The sequence below is a fragment of the Hydra vulgaris genome, chromosome 04 (genome assembly GCF_038396675.1).
Source record: "Hydra vulgaris chromosome 04, alternate assembly HydraT2T_AEP".
NCBI classification, from domain to species: domain Eukaryota; kingdom Metazoa; phylum Cnidaria; class Hydrozoa; order Anthoathecata; family Hydridae; genus Hydra; species Hydra vulgaris.
Genome location: NC_088923.1, coordinates 5197501 through 5220415, shown reverse-complemented (window position 1 = coordinate 5220415; position 22915 = coordinate 5197501). Strand labels below are relative to the sequence as shown.

Genomic DNA, 22915 nt, shown 5'->3' with positions numbered 1-22915 from the left:
TAAACATTTTATAAGCTCAATGATTGTTCCATAAGATACTTGACTAAAATTAGCACGGCCACATTTATTGTCCGTAGTGTTGACAACAATAGTCAATGGTTTTCCATGAGTAGCAATTGTGAATTTTTCACCTCTAAAAATATTTCCCTTTTCCACTTTTGTTTTTAAAATACTTGAAGCGACATGTTCTGCACATGCTGATCCCAATGCATATGCTGCATTAACTAAATTTTTCACAGCTTGAACATCACTACAAAGATGAATAATGCCTGACTTAACAACTCCACAACATTTTAAACACATCCTTTTATTTTTATCTTCATTTAACTCAGATGTAATAATGTTAATATCTTTTGATATTTCTGAAACATCTGAAGTTCTTCTGATATCTTGACGGTTTATCTAAACAAAAAAAATCTAAAACTATAAAATTAGTAATATAAAAAATATAACACAATAAAAATAAACACATTGATGACATATTAGTTCCTAAAACAAGCTGTTTAAATGTTTTTTTTTTTTCAAGTTTATTAAAGTTCATTGAGACACAGCTCTTTCTTTTTTAAAAATTATTAAAAAAAACAACAACTTTATTTAATTAAACACTAAGTCTTAAATATAGTTTTTTATTAATTTTATCAACTAACCTGAGAAATTTGCTTTAGCCACTTATCAAGGTATTTTGTATCGTTTTTTTCCAATAAAGTTCCAATTAAAGTATCGTTTTTTTCCAAATAAAACAATAAAGGTTTATAACAATTGCAACAAATAACTTTAAGATGGTTTGCTAAATTTTGATCATAGCTATCCCAAATAAAAGTTTTTATTTTTTCTTCAATAGCTTTAGATATTTTATGAAGCTTTGCTAACTTTTTACCAAAGATTTTAAAACAAACAGCACATAAATTGTTGACTGCCATTTAATAAAACTCAAGTCATGGTGCACCAGAGTATGTTTAAAATCAAAATACGCCAGTATTTGATTAGCAAAATGAAAATGGCGGATATTTTTTAACTAAAAATTAAAATTTTTATTTTTTGATTTTCATACATTTTTCCATTCCCCTAGAGGATTTTACTAATCAAATATTTATTTTCATATATACAACTAAGTATTTAGAAAAAAAAATCTGATGTGGGGAGATTTCAAACCTGGCGGTCACTGTGGTTCATTGTGAAGAATTTAGAAAAAAAAGTTAAAGTTAATTAAAATCATTTATATTAATGTTTTTTTATTTGTTCATGTATTCTTATTTTGGTTGACATATAAATATACGTAAATAAATAAAAGTAAGAGCTATATAAATATTTTTATTTGGACATTAAAAAAAAATAAAAAAGACTTACTTACTATTCCCCTAATGTAAAAAAAATTAGTTAGAACCTTTTTTATTTTTGTTTTCGTAAAACAAAGTGTTTGTAAATGCAATTAGGGGGGTCATCCATAAAGCATGTCACCCTATATTTGTCAATTCTTAACCCCTTCCCTTCTGTCACAAACGATCACATGTACCTGAACCTCTTCTCCCTCCTAAATGGTAATTGCAATTTTTTTTCCAAAAATTTTTAAAAGATTTAAATGTAAATACTTTGCAGCATTTTAAAAATTCAACCAATGAAAATAAGGCAATACAAATAAATGTAAGAAGTGTAAGTAAAAACTTCGACAAACCATTATTTTTTAAATGACTCAAATAAGAACTAATAAAGTTGTAATATTAAAACAATTTTTTAAGTTGCTAAATCATTAAGAAAGCGTGAAAAAGAAAGTTTGCCGCCAGTTTTTAAAAATTTCCTTTGTTATTTATTTTTAATGAATGAGTTCAATTCTTTTGCAATTCTTTTATGTAACTCTAACTCTTAATAATAGATATAAAAACCCACAATAATTATTGCTTGAAAACATAAGTTAAATACATAGTATCAAAAAAACCAGTTTATTTTCCTTAGCCGGTCACCTCTGACCTGCTAAAGAAATTAAATTTTTTAGCCTATTTTGTTCTTTAGACTAACAGTTTTCATACAAAATAGCTAAAAATTTAATTTACTATTTAAATAGGCAAACATTTGATAAAGTTGTTGCGCGTGTAACGTAAAAATGGAATTGCCCATATATATATATATATATATATATATATATATATATATATATATATATATATATATATATATATATATATATATATATATATATATATATGTATATATATATATATATATATATATATTTATATATATATATATTTATATATATATATTTAAACAACTTTAAAAAGTATTCTACACAATAGAGTGCTCAATGTTCTTAAAAGAACAGAGCAATTATATTAGTAGTAGAAAATCACATTTTGTTAAGTGATTTTCTACTACTAATATATTTATATATATATATATATATACATATATATAAATATAATATAATATTCAATATATATATATATATATATATATATATATATATATATATATATATGCTTATAAAAGGATTTTATTAACATGATGATAAGTTATAAAGCAAAAAACAATTGAATAATAAAAAAAAAAAACCTGAATAAGACTTTAAAAGCTGTATATATATATATATATATATATATATATATATATATATATATATATATATATATATATATATATATATATATATATGCTTATAAAAGGATTTTATTAACATGATGATAAGTTATAAAGCAAAAAACAATTGAATAATAAAAAAAAAAAACTTGAATAAGACTTTAAAAGCTGTATATATATATATATATATATATATATATATATATATATATATATATATATATATATATATATATATATATATATATATATATATATATATATATATATGCTTATAAAAGGATTTTATTAACATGATGATAAGTTATAAAGCAAAAAACAATTGAATAATAATAAAAAAAAACTTGAATAAGACTTTAAAAGCTGTAAATTAAAAACAAGATGAAACAAGATCATGAAGCAGTTACAGTATAAGTATGTGACTTTGCTGAATAAAATGTTACACAAGATTAAACTTTGGTAGGTGAAACAAGAGGTAATAGCTCAATATACCACCACCATGTTACAATTTGTAAAAAAGAGGAAGAGATGAATCTTACAATGTGCCAATCTCAAGATTAGCTGCTAGAGCCATTCAAAGTCCAGTTATGTTTATAATGTATTTTTACATTTTATTAAAACAAGAAAGGACAACTATTTATTATAAAATTAAAATTATTGTTATAAATTATTACAAGAACAATAAAGAGATTATTACAAGAACAATAAAGAATCTCTTTATTGTTCTTGTAATAATTGTAAAAAAATGTAAAACAAGTTAAGCTAATATAGATAGTTTTTGAACTCCAGCTCTATTATTATGGAAACAAGTGGGAGTGAAAACAATAATTGACTAAAATTTACCAGCTATTGTGAACTATGCTGTCACAAAAATGAGATTATATTTTCTTGGATTATTTTTAAGTGATTCTTGTGGAAACAAAATATAAAAAAGTATAAAATAATATTTTGTGTTAACTTATTAATCAAAGTAAGCAGTTAGAGTTAAAAAAAAAAAAAATTGTTCACACCTTTCAACATCAAAAGCATTTTGACATATAAAAAATCCACGTGTATTTCTTGTCAATCTCAACTTTTTGTCCATCGGATTTATGACAAATCTAAATTTTATTACTTTTATGGTTTATTACTATTATATTTGTTGATTTTATATTATCTTTAAAACTGTACAAATTCTAATTAATCTGAAAAAAAATTGAGTCAAAAACTAAAATACCCCAGTCCTAAGAAATGTTCTTTTATTTATTTTTAAATATATAAAATAAAACAATCATACTGTTTTCCATTCTTTGTTTTCAATTCAATTGCAATAAGCAACAAATTCAATTTCTCGTAACACAATCTAATAAAGAAGAGATTTTAAAAATAGAGACTCCAATCAAATTTTGATAATTCTCCTTAACACTGTCTAAAATTTTAACACAACTATCTATGTTAATAAGACTTTATATACATAAAATTTTGCTCTAAAAGACAGTTGTTAAAATAACTGCCGTATTTTAGAGCAAAATTGGTATTTAAAAATAATTCTTTGAGGGAGAAAGGGGAGGGAGGGTGTGAGTGCATTAGGAATAAACATGAAAAAGGTATATTAAAAAAAACAGCTAAAACAAAAAAACTAATAAAAAAGTAAATGTCAAAACATAAGAAATTAAATAATTGAAAAATATTTTTGAAAACAACTTATAAGGCAATATTTTTTAAAACAACATATAACTGGTAAAAATACTTTTTGATTGTAGAATAACATGTATAGTGTATGCTAAATTTGTTTTTGCTAAACAAAAAATACTTTCACAGTTCTAAAAAATACTGAATAATAATAATAATTTCTAAAACAATTATATCATATTACATGATATTATTACATAATCATATTAAAAGACAATTTTTAAATTAGATTTGTTAAAATTAACTACAATTGACTAATGATGGTCAGACACAGGAAGGGTAAGCAATATAACTTGCTTTCCTACCCAATTGTTGTAATTTTTTACTTTTGTAGCTAAAAGCAAAAAACTGACCTTAGAAAAACTATTATGAGTAATTTTTCCTTAAGTGACTAAATCAATTACTTTAATAAACAATAAATTATATTAAATGAATTTAATTGAATAAAATTTAATTGTTGTTTGTAATAATTAATGATTACTATTTCACCCCTTCTCTACCACCTCTATCAACCTCTATCTCTCTTTTCACACATATTTGCACCCCTTCTTAATCTCTTTTTTCACACATATATTAGCACCCCTTCTTAATCTCTCTTTTCACACATATATATGCACCCCTTCTCAATCTCTCTTTTCACACATATACTTGCACCCCTTCTCTATCTCTCTATCTCTCTTTCACACTGTGCACTTATGATATACAATTACATAAAATTGCTATTAATGTGTCTTAATAGACACTGCAAACTAATATGCACATAGTAAAATAATATTTCTTAACCATGGTTAACTAAGTAAAGTAAACATTGTTACATAAGTAAAGATTAAAAAATGATTGACCACTTGTTGTGACATATAATGAAACTTTTATGATAAGTCAAACAAAAATTCAACGCTAACTGATTAAAGAAAGAATGCTTATTTGTAACTTTGTTAAGTGTTAGTGAGATTCAAAACATCGTTAGGAATTATAATCAGTGTACAGTTGTCTAAAAAATTTGAAGGTTTTGTTGTTCAAATATTGCATAAACATATTGCAAAACTTAAAATTTTAATTAAAAATTATGGGTGATCATTTCCATATTATTTTCTCACAAGTATTTTTGCATGAAAATCTGGCATAAAAACAAAACATATATAGAGTCAATATTGTATACTTTGAAATAAATATAAATTTATTTATTTTAATTGTACGCTTTAATGAAGTGATCATAAATTCAAAATATAAATAAATTTACAGCAAACTTTGCATTTTACATCGATTTTAACCAAAGTATGCATTCTTGAGGTTCATAGTTGAATAAGGAATACTTTTAAAAAATTAATATTTGAATTATTGTTAATAATTAAGATAGCAAGTGAGATTGTATAAAAAAAAAGTTTTTTAACATGTATTTCAAAAAATGCAGCAAAATAGTCACTATTATTTTTGATAACATAAAATAGATATTCTTTAGGAGCTTTAAAGTTCACTAGAATACACGTAGCTAATTTAAAAAAAATTTTTCCTTAAACTAAAATCTGCTTGCATTCATGCAAGCAGGTTTTAGTTTAAGGAAAAAGTTAAAATTAAAGAAAAAACTTTTAATTTATGCTAATTTTAAACATCAATAATTTATGCAAATAAACAATAATAAAAAACTATTATTATTTTAAATTAAACTCTATACTATAATATTTGTTTTAAAAAAATATATACATATATGCATATAATTATAAATTAATACAAAAATTAAATAAAATTATATTAAAAATTTCAATCATCATTTTATAAAAAACATTGAGAAAAAAAAAATTTTAATAAAATTTTTAATTTTAATAAAAGTTAATAATGTAATTTTTTTATGCAATAAAATTTAAAATAATTTTTTTATAAAATATATATAATATATTTTTTTTTAATAAGTTATATTTATTCTTTTGAGACCCAACATGATATGCTTTTGAAGAACTTTTTTTTAATAATACAAGGGATCCGTCTTAAGTTTAAGGGTCTTAAGGGACCCTTAAATAAAAATTTTTTAATTCCAGTATTAACTTATTACACAGAACACATTTAGAGGGTGGGAGAAACATTTTTTTTTAAAAGTTGTTTTTTGAAACACCCTTACATATATGAATATATATATATATATATATATATATATATATATATATATATATATATATATATATATATATATATATATATACTAATTTTTTTGTTTGGTTGGGTTACATATGCATAAGCTGGCTGAATTATTTTAAACCACATTTTAATATGTGAGATTTTAGTGATACTTTAGTAGAATTTTAGCAGTATTTTAATACTATTTTTGCAGTTGTATTTTAGTAGTATTTTAGCAATGATTCAATAATTTTAAAGGTGTTAATACAAAGTATTTACACCTTTTATACTATTATTTACACCTATTACACCAATTATATACTATTATTTACACCTATTACACCAAAAATATGTGAACAAGTGTTAAAAATGTATAAAGACTTTCACTAACAATAATATAAAACAGAGTTTCTGACTTAAACATACACAATGTTAAATGCTAAACATAAACAAGGTTTGAAAAAGATCAATCAATTTATGTTCAAAAATAATATCACATAAATTCCATATATCATATGTACATGATATGATTACAAAAATAATTTGTTAAAAAATGGGTGTAGCATTTCATGTCAATTAACAGCAGATGCTGCACCCATTTTGTGCATACAAATTAAATAAATAGCAAAAAATCACATACTCAACAGCCTGTGGAAAGGTCATACCAACAAATGAATTAGATAGATAGTTTGAATACATTTCATTAGCAGCACCTAACATATAAGCAGCTTTCCATTGCTCACATTCTGAAATAGTCTCTTGAATCTGAAATTTCATTAACATAAAATATAATTTTTCTAATTAATATAATATAATATATTTCTATCTACAGCCTAATAGTGATGATGATAATGATGATGATAATAATGATGATGATGATGATGATGATGACGATGATGATGATGATGATGATGATGATGTATATATACATTAGGGCCCTGCGAATTGATTCAATTCTTGAATCAAGTGTTGCTTCAATTTGAGACTTGATTAAAAAAAAATGATTCAAGTTTTTCAAATCACTATTTATTTTGTAAGTGTTGTCGTTTTTTCAGGTATCCAACACTAAGATGCTATCAAAATGTTTTTATTTATATCAGTCAGAGTAAAGTAATTGTAATCAAAAGTAATCGTAATACTGCTTCCAAACAACCGCTAAAAATTAATCCAGTCAAAAAAGATTTTATAGTAGGGCTTTTTTTGAAAAAAGATGCTTAAACTTGGATTTCCTCATAATGCTGATTTGATTTGTGATTCAATTTGATTCATAAATCAAGACCCACTTCAATTTGAGATTCAATTCGAAACTAAAAATGCCAATTTGCAGGGCCCTAATATATATACACACATATATATACATATATATATATATATATATATATATATATATATATATATATATATATATATATATATATATATATATATATATATATATATATATATATATACATACATATGTGTGTATATATATATACATACATATGTGTGTATATATATATACATACATATGTGTGTATATATATATATATATATATATATATATATATATATATATATATATATATATATATATATATATATATAAATGTATATCCAGATAAGGTGGGATGCCATCCTGTTATGTTTTAAAAATTACTCTTTTAAATGCATTTTATGAGGTGGGATGCCTTCTGGTACATAATAAATTAAAGGAAATCTCATTTACTTTTTTCCTCTAAATAAATTAGTAAAAATATAAAGTTAATGGCAAATGATATTAATGAAATGATATTAATGAAATGTTAATAGCGAATTCAAATGAACTAATGTTTCAGCTGTTAACTTCTTATTTAAAAATTTGACAAGGAAAGTTCAAAAACAAAATCTTTATATCTAATTATATAAAATTGCACCTTATCTTTTTTATTTTAAAACAAAAGTTACTAATAGCAACAAAAAAAGACCATTGTTGGCTTTTTTTTAGTTGAAGTACCGTTAAATTTTTTTTTGAGTGAAATAAAATATAGTACACATTAATTTAACTCAACATGTTTTGATTTAAAAAAATTTACTTAATGTTACTATGGATACATGCAAGCAAGCGAAAGAAAAACAAGTTTATAGTCCTATCCTATTCTCAATTTGATATTTCTCATATTTTTCTAGACTACTGATACAGTGGAAGAAAAAATTAAAGATATTTGACTGGTTGACACTTTTAATAACAGGTCTTGATTGTGCTGTTTGTAAGTCAGCAAACAATTTAGGTGCAGAAAAAAACTTAAGAATTAAAACTGGGTACATTAAAGAGCGTGGTAAAACAACAGAAGAAAAAGAACTATCAATGAGGACAAAGCTTTCAAGCTTTGTCCTCATTACAAAGCTTGTAAAATTATTTTTTTCAGTTCAAAAAAAACACTTTAGAGAACTATCTACCGCATATTTTGCACTGTTTATCACAAAAAATGAATCGTGCAACTTTTAATTCAAAAGAACTATACATTACAGGTAGGAAATGGTTTAGACATGGACTGTATTTTATAATCTGATCATGCATGTGCTAATATCATTTTTCACATTTCAAATGAAATGCGCACAAAGCTTGTAAACTATATACTACTTAACAATAGTAAAGTAGGGTTCGTCATAGACAAATCTACCATGATGAGCAAAAAATCTGCTCTGTCAATCTGTAACATTGTTAATAAATTGTTAGAAGACAAAGAAAATGATTTAAATGAAAAAAATACGATAATTTAATAAAAAATTTGCAAATTTTTGATGAGCCACAATGGTTTGCAGACCAAGATCCATGCTTTGGAGATATAGACATCAGACAATTAGCTAAAATTAAAATATTTGTGAAAATACAGCAGTCTAGAGACTTCATGAGTACTTTTCCACTAGCAACTGTAATAAAACCTCTGAGCCATAAATATCTTGGTTGTTTCTACAGCTAAATGCGAGGGTTCTTTTTCTACTATGAATATAATCTTATCTTCCTTAATTATTAAAAACTGTGTCAAGCTTAGTAATTGTAAGACCCATTAAAGTCTATCAAAGTCTTTAAAGTCAAAGTGAAACATTTTGCAAGACATTTTGAACAATTTTTTTAAATAATTTTTAAATTGGTACACATTAATGAAACTAATTTAAACATAAAATTTTAAATTATACCATTAAATAAACCATCTATGTACCATTAAACAAACCATCAATGTACCATTGTATTTTGATTGGTTCATGATGCTTGATTTTAAATTTGACTCTTAATTTTACGGTGACATTCTCTTAAGAATATAACTGAACTCCGGTTGTTTTTTTACTGTAGGAGTTTTACTATAGGTTATACTTTAGGAATTTATATTGCCTTATTTAACCTACACAAAATAAGAAATCTATAATATTGGGACAGTGAGAAGAAAACATTTAAAAACATCCTGCTACCTTATTTTTTCCTCTTCCAGCATTGTATATATATACAAATAAATAAATAAATATACATATATATATATATATATAAATATATATATATATATATATATATATATATAATATATATATATATATATATATAAATATATATATATATATATATATATATATATATATATATACATATATATATATATATATATATATATATATATATATATACATATATATATATATATATATATATATATATATATATATATATATATATACATATATATGTATATATAAATATATATATATATATATATACATATATATATATATATATATATGTATATATATATATATATATATATATATATATATATATATATATATATATATATATATATATATATATATATATATATTTATATATATAATTAATGGGCCCTACCACATTGCTCCGCATTCCAAATAAATTTCCAACCAGTGATGAAAAACCAGGAGCATTGCAATTTTGAGCCATAAATCCAAGCTTTAGTTCATTAATGCAAATAATTGCATCACCATTTTCAATACTCCACTGTGGACAATTCATCAAATGCACCTAATTAATTGTTTTATATAAAAGCATGATAATTTATAAAAATATATATCAATTTCGCTAGAAACAAAATTTTACTTTATTGCGATTCATCATCAATTGCACGATGCAGCGGACACGTTCATGAAAGTTTTTAACAGCAATCACTCTAAAAAAGAAATTAAAAAAAAAAATCAAGTTATTTAAAAATAGCTTATATATATATACACACACACACACACACACACACACACACACACACACACACACACATATATATATATATATATATATATATATATATATATATATATATATATATATATATATATATATACATAGTCTTGCATGGTATTCAAAACACTCTGCTGCAAGTCAGGCTATAAGATAGTCAATGTAGCAATACTCCATTGCAAGTCAGGTTATAAGATAGTCGATGTAGCAACACTCTGCGCATCTTTTAAAAAAACAAAAACACTACTAATTAAAAAACGCTTTCTAGTCATTATTATTGCACTTTTTAAAAAATCACAAAACTTAATGTGCTTCTGCATTAATTTAATTGTTTTAACTTTTCGACGACAATAAAATGTAGCTTAATTGTTGAGGTAGCAAAATTGTAAAATACAAGATAAGGATATATATACATATAAATATGTATACAGACACACACATATATATATTAGGTCTAGGAATTAATTCATGATTTACGAATTCCGAATTTGAAAAAATTTACAAATTCCGTGTTGAAAAAATGCTTCATCCTTAGAAGTGATCCAATCAGAGACCCATTTTTCAATATTTTCTGAAGAAGTGAAGCGCTGTCCAATCAAATCGTTATTCATGCAATCGAACAAGTAGTAGTCAGAAGGAGCAATGTCCGGAGAATACGGCGGGTGGGGTAACACTTCCCATCTGACATTTTCCAGATAGTTTTTGACAGGTTTTGCGACATGTGGTCGAACGTTATCATGCTGAAAAATGAGTTTATCATGTCTGTTACCCCAATCTGGTCGTTTTATGAACAGAGCTTGCTTCAAATGCATTAATTGTCGTCGATAACATTTTGAGGCTTTGAGGCGTCTGGAAACTGTTGATTGTTCAACTCCTAACAATTTTGCAAGGTCCTCTTGCGTTTGACAAGAATCCTGATCGAGCAATGCTGCCAATTCTGCATCTTCAAATTTTTTCGGCTGTCCTGGTCGCTCTTGGTCTTCCAAAAAAAAATCACCATTTTTAAACCGTGCAAACCACTTCTGACACGTTCGCTCAGCTAGAGCATGGTCACCATAAACTTCAACCAAAATACGATGACTTTTCGGTAGCACTTTTCTTCATGTTAAAGTAATGAAGAAGAATCCCCCGCAAAAACACTTTATCAGGAACAAAAATCGACATTATCAGTTAAATCAAAAATAGTGTTGTCGCTTAAATCAAATGAAATATAATGAAAATGATGCGCAATAACAGTGATCTTCACACGCATGCGTGGCTCAACGAAACGCTGAGACAATAAGCTAGTTTCGTAATCCCTTGTCAAACCGCACGAATTAATTCCTAGACCAAATATATACATATATATATATATATATATATATATATATATATATATATATATTATATATATATATATATATATATGTATAAATATATATATATATATTTATATATATATGTGTGTGTGTACATATAAATATATATATGTATATGTATATATATATATATATATATATATATATATATGTATATAAATAAATATATATATGTATATGTGTATATATATATTTATATACATTTTTTTTTTTTATCAATAAAATGGTAAGTTTACATTTTTTTTTTTTAATTGTTTCAAAAACCATAAAATTTTTAAAACCTATTTTTTTTTAATTATTTGATAGACTGCCTGCCCTAAGCAAGCCCTTAGTCAATGTAGTTTTGGGGTTGTTTAAAAAAACAATAAATTTAATTAGTTTCCTCAATTAAATTAATGTGTTTTGGAATAATCTGAATTTAATTTTGTCTTGTTAGATATCATAGAATAGTTAATTGTCATTTTTTATAAAAAAACAGTAAGTTTAAGATATATTCTAAAGGAATAAATATATACATACATATACGTTTATATATATCTATATATATATATATATATATATATATATATATATATATATATATATATATATATATATATATATATATATATATATATATATATATATATATATATATATGATGTCAGATCAGGTTATCCTGCTACTGGTAAGATGTAACCCAGTACAATCTGCTTCATGTCCTGCTGCCTTGTAGGATACGCCTTTTTAGGCAAAGGCTAGGAGATGCCAACTCCGATTTAAAACACCTCCTGCCTTGGGGCTCTTGGTTGAGTAAAGGCTAGAGATGGTGTCTCGATAAAAATACTCATCTTGGGCAGATGTTAAATGCACCCAGCTACTGTCATGTAGAAGGCCTCCTAGGCAAAGACTTAAAGGGTAAACAGATTCTATCTGTTGACCAGCCTTGCACCCCTTCTTCATCTATTAGGCTGGCGCAGATGTATTTTTAATACATTGTTTCCAGTTTAGGATGTTGAATGCTGGATCTTCTTGACTCAATGCATGGGTTTGCTTGTGTCACTGTTTTTATGACTAAGCAACTCATTCTATTATCTCCTTATGAGGGTACAGCTCTAAAACTCAGTTTTATGGTTCTGAGGCCGGCTGGTAGTCAGGTTTCCCGAACTCTGTGGTAGCTCTCAGAGAGGCTGATTCCATCAACAGCTGAAAAGTATCAAAGTACTAACAGTGCCATGTTGCGCATGGATGGTGTCCCTGTTTGTACTTTTGGTGTGCATTGCGGAGGCCACATTTGGAGCCCTTTGTTACGGCTTAGGGTTTATTAGTAGTAATGAGGCAATTGCTTGGGCTATTAAACGGTGTTCTGAGTACTATCTATGCTTTGAGTCAAGTTCTTCAATCTAATTTAAAAATGAATAAAGTACCAAAAACTATAAAACACAAAAAACCATCATCATCACCAAGTCCTCTAAACCTATCATTCACTAATATTCGTGGTCTTCGAAGTAACTTTTCTTCTGTTGAGTCTTATCTCTTGCAAAGTTCACCAGACCTACTTGCTCTTTGTGAGACTAATTTGAGTTCGGCTGTCTCATCTTGTGATCTTAGTGTTGATGGTTATCTTCCTCTGATTCGTAAAGACTCCAATAGTCACATGCTTGGCCTGGGCATTTACATTCGTAAGAATTCACCTGTTTGTCGTGAAACTAGGTTTGAATCCACAGACTATTCTTTCATGTGCTTTCGTTTAGCACCACTTCACTCTATTGCCTTTCTCTTTGTTCTATATCGCTCTCCTTCATCTCAAGACTGCACTCTTTTTGATGTTATTTCTGATCATATTGACCAAGCCCTCTCTCTTTATCCATCAGCTAATATAGTTGTTGTCGGTGACTTTAATGCTCACCACTCTGAATGGCTTGGCTCTAGTGCCAGTGACTCTGCAGGCATTAAAGCCCACAACTTTTGCCTTTCTCAATCCCTAACTCAAATAGTCAACTTTCCAACTCGCTTTCCTGACAACCCTAATCATTTACCTTCTCTACTCGACTTATGTCTTGTTTCTGATCCTAGTCAGTGCTCAGTTTCTCCGCATTCACCCTTAGGTTCTTCTGATCACAGTTTGATCTCTCTAAAACTAATATCTCATTCTTCTTCATCACCTGAATCCCCCTATTACCGAACCTCTTTCAACTACAGTAGAGCTGACTGGGATTCTTTCCGTGACTTTCTTCGTGATGGCCCTTGGGTAGAAATCTTTCAACTTCCTGTCGACAAATGTGCTTCATACATAACTTCGTGGATTCAGGCTGGCATGGAATCTTTTATTCCCTCTCGACGATTCCAGGTCAAGCCTCACTCTCCTCCATGGTTTTCCTCACACTGTGCTGCTGCGATTGCCAATCGAAACCGTTACTTCCATATTTATCAGCAAAACAATTCTCCAGAAAACAGACGTCTGTTTATTCTTGCTAGAAACAACTGTAAAAAGGTTTTGTCTAACGCCAAAACCCGCTATTCTCAGGTCATAAAATCTCGTATCTCATCTCAAAAATTAGGCTCTCGTGAGTTCTGGAGAATCTTTAATAATATCAATAATAAGGGCAAATCTATAATTCCACCTCTCATGTATGGTTCAGACTTTGTCACCTCACCTAAAGACAAAGCCGAACTGTTTGCTAAAAACTTTTCATCAATATCATCTCTTGATTCCACTAATTGCGTTCTACCTGATATTGCCAACAAACAGGTTGATGCATTGCTTGACATTCATATCACTCCAGCATCTGTATCTAAAGTGATTTCCTGCCTAGACTCTTCTACAGCTTGTGGCCCAGACAACATACCTGTTATTGTCTTGCAGAAGTGTTCTCCGGAGCTGTCATCTATACTCTCAAAACTATTCAACAAGTGCTTATCAGAGTCTTGTTTTCCAGCCTGCTGGAAAGCCGCATCTGTTATCCCTATCTTCAAAAATTCTGGAGAGCGATCTGATTCGTCTAACTACCGTCCCATAAGTCTTCTTCCTATCATAAGCAAGGTTTTTGAATCTTTAATTAACAAACACTTAATTTCTCATCTTGAATCTAATAACTTACTTTCTGACCATCAATATGGATTTCGATCTTCTCGTTCTACAGCTGATTTGCTAACAGTAATAACTGACAGGTTTTATCGTGCATTAGATGAAGGTGGAGAGGTTAAGGCCATCGCTCTTGACATTTCAAAAGCGTTTGATAAAGTTTGGCATGCTGGTCTTCTCCATAAGCTTTCTTCTTATGGTGTATCCGGCAACATCTTTAAGATCATTGAATCCTTCCTTTCCAATCGTAGCATAAAAGTTGTCCTCGATGGACAACACTCTTCTTCTTATTCTGTAACTTCAGGGGTTCCTCAAGGTTCTATCCTTGGCCCTATACTCTTTTTAATTTACATTAACGATCTTCCAGATATTCTCACATCTAAGGTGGCATTGTTTGCTGATGATACTACCATTTATTCTTGTCGTGATAAGAAACCAACACCCTCTGATTGCCTGGAGGGGGCATTTGAGCTTGAAAAGGATCTCACTTCTGCTACAGCATGGGGCTCACAGTGGCTGGTGAACTTTAATTCAGATAAAACTCAATTTTTTTCAGCCAATCGTTATCGCAATAATTTAGATCTTCCTATAATTATGAATGGTGATGTACTTGATGAGTCATCTACCCTACATCTTCTAGGATTAACTCTTACTGCCAATCTTTCTTGGAAACCATATATCAAATCAGTTGCAAAATTAGCATCTGCTAAGGTTGCATCTCTTTATCGAGCTCGCCACTTTCTTACTCTGGATTCTATTCTCTATCTCTATAAATCTCAAATCCGACCTTGTATGGAATATTGTTGCCATATCTGGGGCGGATCTTCTAATGATGCCCTTTCTCTTTTAGACAAGGTGCAAAAACGCATTGTAAACATAGTTGGACCTGCTCTTGCAGCCAACCTCCAACCATTATCACATCGTCATAATGTTGCTTCTCTTTCTCTTTTCTACAAATACTATAATGGGCACTGTTCTAAAGAGCTAGCGTCTCTTGTGCCATCTACTAAAATTCATTCTCGTGTTACTCGTCATTCAATTAAGTGTCATCCTTTTTCTGTGACTGTTCCTAAGTGCTCCAAAAACGCTTATTCTTCTAGTTTTTTTCCTCGAACATCAGTTCTTTGGAATTCGCTTCCTTCATCTTGCTTTCCTGATTCGTATAATTTACAATCTTTTAAATCGTCCGTCAATCGTTATCTTGCTCTACAATCTTCATCTTTTCTCTTACAGTAACTTCCAACTTTAATCAGTGGCTGCTTGCAGCCTTGTTGGAAGCGAAGATGTTTAAAAAAAAAAAAAAAAAAAAAAAAAAAAATATATATATATATATATATATATCTATATATATATATATATATATATCTATATATATATATATATATATATATATATATATAATATATATATATATATATATATATATATATTATATATATATATATATATATATATATAATACATATATTTGAGTTTTGTTTTTTAAGATTTAGTTTATAACTGTTAGGCTGTTTAAAATATAGAAACAAAAAAATAATTCTTTACAAAAATTTTATTTAAATATTAAAAATGTTAACAACTGGAATAAAAGTTTCCTCCTCATTTGCACTATCTTTGAAATATGATATTGTTACTGTAGATAAATTTTGATTTTCACTTGGTATTATGAGCATAATATGCAGTTTTTATTAAACTAAATTTATTGTTATTGTAAGCCAATATTGAAAACTCGCTAAAATTTTTTAAATTTTAAATCCTAAAAAACTAAAATTCTCTGATTTAAATATATTTCTTTTTAAAATGAACTCCTAAAAAAAACTTGTTTTCATAGAAAATATTTCATATTGATATCACTATTAATACAAAAAAAATATTTTAAAAATTGTATTTGTTTTTCATATTCTATTTGAAACTTATTGTTAAAATAATTTAAAAACCTTTTATGACATATAAGGTATGAAAGACAAAATTAAAAATAAGATAAAAACATATAAGATATAAATATATATTTCATATTATATAGGACTTCCTTGAAGAGCTCAAATGTAATTTAGATTCAAATGCATTTTATGTTGAATGAAAATCTCTGTGCAAGAGAACGAACTTTTTTGCGCCATGAAAATTTTTTTTTCATGGGACAATAAATGACGCTTGTTATGTACATAATCTTATAACAAGTAGACAACAAAATTTTGTATTTAATTAGCAATCTTTAAAGAATAAACAGGTAGCTTATGCAAAAACCAAAAGCTCTTGTAAGAAGCTGTTTAGAGGAGGAGCAGCTCGCATGGCTGGCCATGTTTGTTTTAGGAGAGTTTTTTTCTGCTGTCGCGCTCATTTACTATCGCCAAGGCCTATGTACATACATACATACATATATATATATATATATATATATATATATATATATATATATATATAAATATATATATTTATATATATATATATATATATATATATATATATATATAAATATATATATTTATATATATATATATATATATATATATATATATATATATATATATATATATATATATATATATATATATATATATATATATATATATATATATATATTTTATATATACAGTATTGGACAAAACATTTGCAACCAACATCGAACAATGCTAAAAAGTGTTCCTAATTTTACATGTCTTAAAAACGAAACAAACTATACTACCACAGCAAACAGTTCAGGAGTCTGGAGTCATAGCATGCCATGACATGAGCAATCAGCTGACAGGTGACAGCACACAAGCAGAATTTCGTTGACAAGTGCCATTTTGCAGCGGACAAAACAAGTGCAACTTTTTTGGTTTGTTTCATTTTCTTAAGTCTGGTCTGTGTCAGTTTCCAGAAGCATGCAGAAGCTTCCAGAAGTTTCCAGAAGAAGCATCTGGAAGCATCCAGAAATATCCAGAAACATTCAGAAGCATTCAGATGCATCCAGAAGCTTCCAGAAGCATTAAAAAGAAGCATTTAAAATCTTACATAACAGGTTCACACAGGTTCATTTTACTGTATAAGAGACATGTAAATCGACATGTAATTCAGTCAGTATATGGATGTCAATCAGCCAGTATTATCAAGACAGTTTATCGAAGTGAGTTTTATCAAAGTGTTTTATCGAAGAACATCAATACAAGAAGTGAAACACAACAAGTGTTTCATTACATCAATACAGTCCACATCCAACCAAGACGTTGTGTTCCACAGAGCATTATTGTATCATCACAAGGTAAATGTAACACGGTAAGCCTTGAGAAACGTGATTATTTATTTTTATTACTTTTATGACTTCAAGTGCAAAAATGGCTCCCGACAGTCTTGAATTGGAACTAATAAAGAAAATTATTGCCGATTACGTAAGTAGAATGTCACAAAAAAGTATTTGTGATAAATATCGCGTGAAAAAATGGACCGTATCCAGACTATATTCCAAATATCGTTCTACGGGGAAGTTAACAGCAGATAACAAAGGTGGAAGACCGCATTCTACCACTTCTAGAGAGGATTCTATGATCGTCAGATCCATCAAGAAGGATCCCTGGATATCATCAGTCGAGATACAAAAGCAATTAGAGCTGCCTGTATCGGACCGAACAATCAGACGACGTGCTGTTGAAGCCGGATTGTTTTCTCGACGCCCTGCAAAGAAACCGCCAATTTCACTAAAAAACCAGAAGAAAAGACTCCTGTTTGCTATATCTCAAATTGACTGGAATGTGCAGAAATGTCGAACTGTCCTGTTCAGTGATAAATCGAAGTTGAACATCATTGGGAGCGATGGCATTTGCCGTGCACGTTGACCGGCCGGAAAACGCCTTGATTTATGTTACTGCCATAAGACCGTGAAGCATGATGGAGGCAATGTAATGGTCTGGGGGTGTTTTTCTGCTAATGGTCTAGGTCCAATACGTCGAAACGATGGAATAATGGACTGTTTCATGTATAAAAATATTCTGAAAGATGTTATGTTACCTCATGCTGAATGGAATATGCCAATAAAATTGGTTTTCAGCAAGACAACGATCCGAAACACACTGCAAAAGTAGTCAAGCAGTGGTTTCAAGACAACCACCTATCGGTGATGGATTGGCCGCCTCAATCTCCGGATCTCAACCCTATCGAGAACTTATGGGAGATCGTCAACCGCAGAATAAATCGTGAAGGTGTTCGTAATAAGGATCAACTGTTTGAACAAATCCAAAAGGCTTGGGCAGCGATTCAACAAAGTTTCATTGATCACCTGATTGAATCTATGCCTCCAAGATGCAAGGCTGTGATCGACAACAAAGGATTTGCAACGAAATATTGATAGCGAAATACAGCTTGGTCAACATTTTGTTGAGTTGCACTTGTTTTGTCCAGAAGAAAATCAACTTTTTTTAATACTTTTGATTAATTTATTAATTTTCGTGTACAAATAATGAACTTTGTGATGAATAAAACTTAAAGAACTTTGTCTCTAAACAGTTACATGGTTATTTCTTTAAATTAAAAAAAATGCAGCACTTTTATATAAAGAAACTAAATTAGCATTATTTGGTTGCATTCGTTTTGTCCGATACTGTATATATATACATATATATATATGTATATATATATATATATATATATATATATATATATATATATATATATATATATATATATATATATTTATATATATGTATGTATATATATATATATATATATATATATATATATATGTATATATATAAATATGTATATATATATATGTATATATATATATGTATATATATATAGGCCCCGGCGGGAGTAAATAAGCGCGGGTGCAGAGAAAAGCTCTTATAAAACAAACATGGCAAGCAATGTGAGCTGCTCCTCTAAACAGCTTATTATAAGAGCTTTTGGTTTTTGGGCAAGCTATCTGTTTATTTATTAAGTAAATTACTTATTAAATACAAAATTTAATTTTACTTGTGTTACAAGCATTTGGTTGTAACATTAATGTTAACAGAATATAATGAGCATCATTTAAAAATCAGGCCATAAAAAAAATCCTTAGTCTTCTTTAGGTTTCACATTTATTTATTAGCTTTCCATTTATTTATTAGAACTTTACTAAAAATAAACAATTGCATTTTGTAGTCCAAAATAAAAATCAATCTGAAACCAGAAATTAGTTTTTTGTTTGTTCAATGTAGTTTGCACAAGAGCTTTTAACAATATCTAAATAAAGAGAAAACAAAAGAAAGTAATTTTTTTTTATAAAAAAATAATACTTTTGCAAGAGCCTTAAATTGATCCTGTAAACCACTTAAGGGGAGTGTGGGCAAAAGCTAAAGCTCTTTTTTTTTTTTTTTTGTTACTCACCTCCTCAAGGCCATGAAGACCACTACAGATGAGGAGGCTACTCAATAGTGGTTATAACCCTCTCTCAACTCTATAACTCTGAAACACAAACCTTGACGAACAAGGCCGCTACGCCGAGAAACAAGTTGAGCACGGTACTACCAGGGACGTGGTGGGGATCAAACTTGGAACCTCTCGCTTATGAAGCGAGCGCTTTACTACTACACCACTACCGCATATCTTGCTTTCTGCCAGGCCTATATATATATAGGCCTGGCATATATATATATATATAAATATATATATATATATATATATATATATATATATATATAGAAAAATACATATATGTATATACAGATATATATAAACACAAAAATATATGTGTATAGAAATATATATAAACACAGACAAATATATAGAGTCGGCCCCCGGGTAACGAACTTAATTCGGAGTACGAACTAGTTCGTTATCCGAAAAGTTCGTTAACCGAAACGCGTTTTCCCATAGGCCGCCATTAAAAAATTTTTAATTGGTGGATTTTGCCGAAATAATGGGGGAAAAAATTCAAAAAATTGTCCAACTTGATAAATAAAATAGGCAAAGGTGAAATGATTGAAACCTGAGATTTATGCACTTTTAAAAATTGAAACAAATTGAAATTGTGCATGAAAATTGCTTGTCAAAGTTTTAGAAAAAACTAAAAATTGAACATGAACATTGCTTATCAAAAAATGAAAATTCAACAATAAAATTGCTTGTCAAATTTTTACCAAAAAATTGAGAATTGAACTTGAAAAATGCTTGTCAAAATTTTACGAAAAAATTGAAAATTGAACATGAAAAATCCTTGTCAAATTTTTTACCAAAAAATTGAAAATTGAACTTGAAAGAAAATTCAACAAGAAAATTGCTTGTCAAATTTTTACCAAAAAATTGAGAATTGAACTTGAAAAATGCTTGTCAAAATTTTACGAAAAAATTAAAAATTGAACATGAAAAATCCTTGTCAAATGAAAAAAATGAAACAACAAAAACACACCCAGCACAACCATTCACCTCCCAGGCTTCCATGACACTCACAAAACTGAGGGGGAAATGCTGGACGGCGCGCCCGACCTTCACGCGCGTGTGCACGCCATTTGGCGGTCCCGGTTCGTTAACCGAGTTCCGGTTCGTTAACCGGGGGAGGATTTTGGGCAAACTTTCGGTTCGTTAACCGAAAGTTCGCTAACAGGGGGGTTCGTTAACCGGGGGACGACTGTATATACATATTTATATTTATATACACACATACATACATACATACATACATATATATATATATATATATATATATATATATATACAAACATACATACATACATACATGTATATATATATATACATATATATATATATATATATATATTAGACTGCTTCATTTTGGGGTCATGAAAAAATTTAAAGTACCATGGAGTTTTATCTGCTGCGCAGACCCCTATTTTATTAGTAGATTTTTTTTTTTTTTGAGTTTTAACCACTTTTAGGGGTTGCTCAAGTGCCCTAATGGTCTAATTTTAGACTTATTTACCCTTTTTTAAGCTTATTTTCAACACGTTTGAGCGGGTTCTAAAACTCAAAATAATTCTATTTTTTTTTTTCCAGAGTTTCTTCTAAGTTAATAGAAAAAAAAAAAAATGCATGGTAATTTAATTTGCTTAAAATATTTTGTCTAAACCTAACTAAAAAATTGCATAGTTATGCGGATTTTTACCAATTTTTACGCTTCGCATTTACTTTAATACTTTAGCGTACTTGCTTAAACACGTTATGCGAATTACTTTTTAGCAAAGACGATATTTAATTTTCATTTAAAAACGCGGGAAATAATTATTGATAACTTTCATGATACACTTACTTCATATGCTTATTAGAGCTATTTACTACAGTTTTATTCATGTCGGGAAAAAGTAAGAAAAAAGTAAATTTTTTGGTTGGGGAATCCAGGTCATCCTTACCAAAAGACAAATTTTCTACAGAGCAAGAGGTTTTGCAATACTTCTTGCATTTAAAGGAGAAGCATCCAAAACAAAAAGAAAGTAGAATTATCCACTGTCCGTTGACAAAACACTTTGAAATCAGATGCCATAATGAAAAGTCTTTATGCTGCACTCTTTCAAAGTTAATTGCACCTTGGTTGAAGGGTGGATTTCAGATTTTGCAATTACAAACAATTAGGTAGGTACCAGACTGTATTTGTTTTTGTTTTATTTGTATATTATTAGAGGAAAACAATTAATATAACAAATATCTGCTGTTAGATAAATTAATTAACAGAAATAGATGTGTTGTAAAATGTTCAGAACCTACAAATCACATTTTTTAGTAAAAAGATAGAGAAGCTGATCCTAACTTGGAAACTGTTAAAAAAAAACAAATCAAGACAAACTTTATCAGAAATTGAAAAAAGGAGGAAATTTTTAACTCAGATGAAAAGGATCTTTTGGATTGCACCTGAGCTCGATACTCTGGTTGCAATCATTAAAGCTGATAAGAAAAGAAGTTGTCGAGACAAGACTGAAGATATTGCTTTTTTATTAGACCAATTAGGAGATAGAA

At 28.1% G+C, this 22915-nt stretch overlaps 2 protein-coding genes across 2 annotated transcripts in view; one reads left to right on the top strand and one right to left on the bottom strand.

Moving 5' to 3' along the window:
- LOC105848952 (calcium-activated potassium channel slowpoke) overlaps positions 1 to 22915 on the bottom strand; it is an 86346-nt gene that overhangs the window by 18519 nt on the left and 44912 nt on the right. The window contains exons 14-18 of the mRNA XM_065795302.1: positions 10436 to 10505; positions 10208 to 10360; positions 6992 to 7116; positions 3848 to 3913; positions 3582 to 3671 (exon numbers count right to left, since the gene is read on the bottom strand). Coding sequence (XP_065651374.1) covers positions 3582 to 3671; positions 3848 to 3913; positions 6992 to 7116; positions 10208 to 10360; positions 10436 to 10505 — 504 coding nt within the window. The remainder of the gene's footprint in view (positions 1 to 3581; positions 3672 to 3847; positions 3914 to 6991; positions 7117 to 10207; positions 10361 to 10435; positions 10506 to 22915) is intronic.
- The window catches only part of LOC136078914 (uncharacterized), a 3464-nt gene continuing 2553 nt past the window's right edge, over positions 22005 to 22915 (top strand). The window contains exons 1-2 of the mRNA XM_065794721.1: positions 22005 to 22534; positions 22683 to 22915. The exon at positions 22683 to 22915 is cut by the window's right edge and continues 881 nt beyond it. Of these exons, the coding sequence (XP_065650793.1) occupies positions 22254 to 22534; positions 22683 to 22915 (514 nt within the window). The 5' untranslated portion in view covers positions 22005 to 22253. The remainder of the gene's footprint in view (positions 22535 to 22682) is intronic.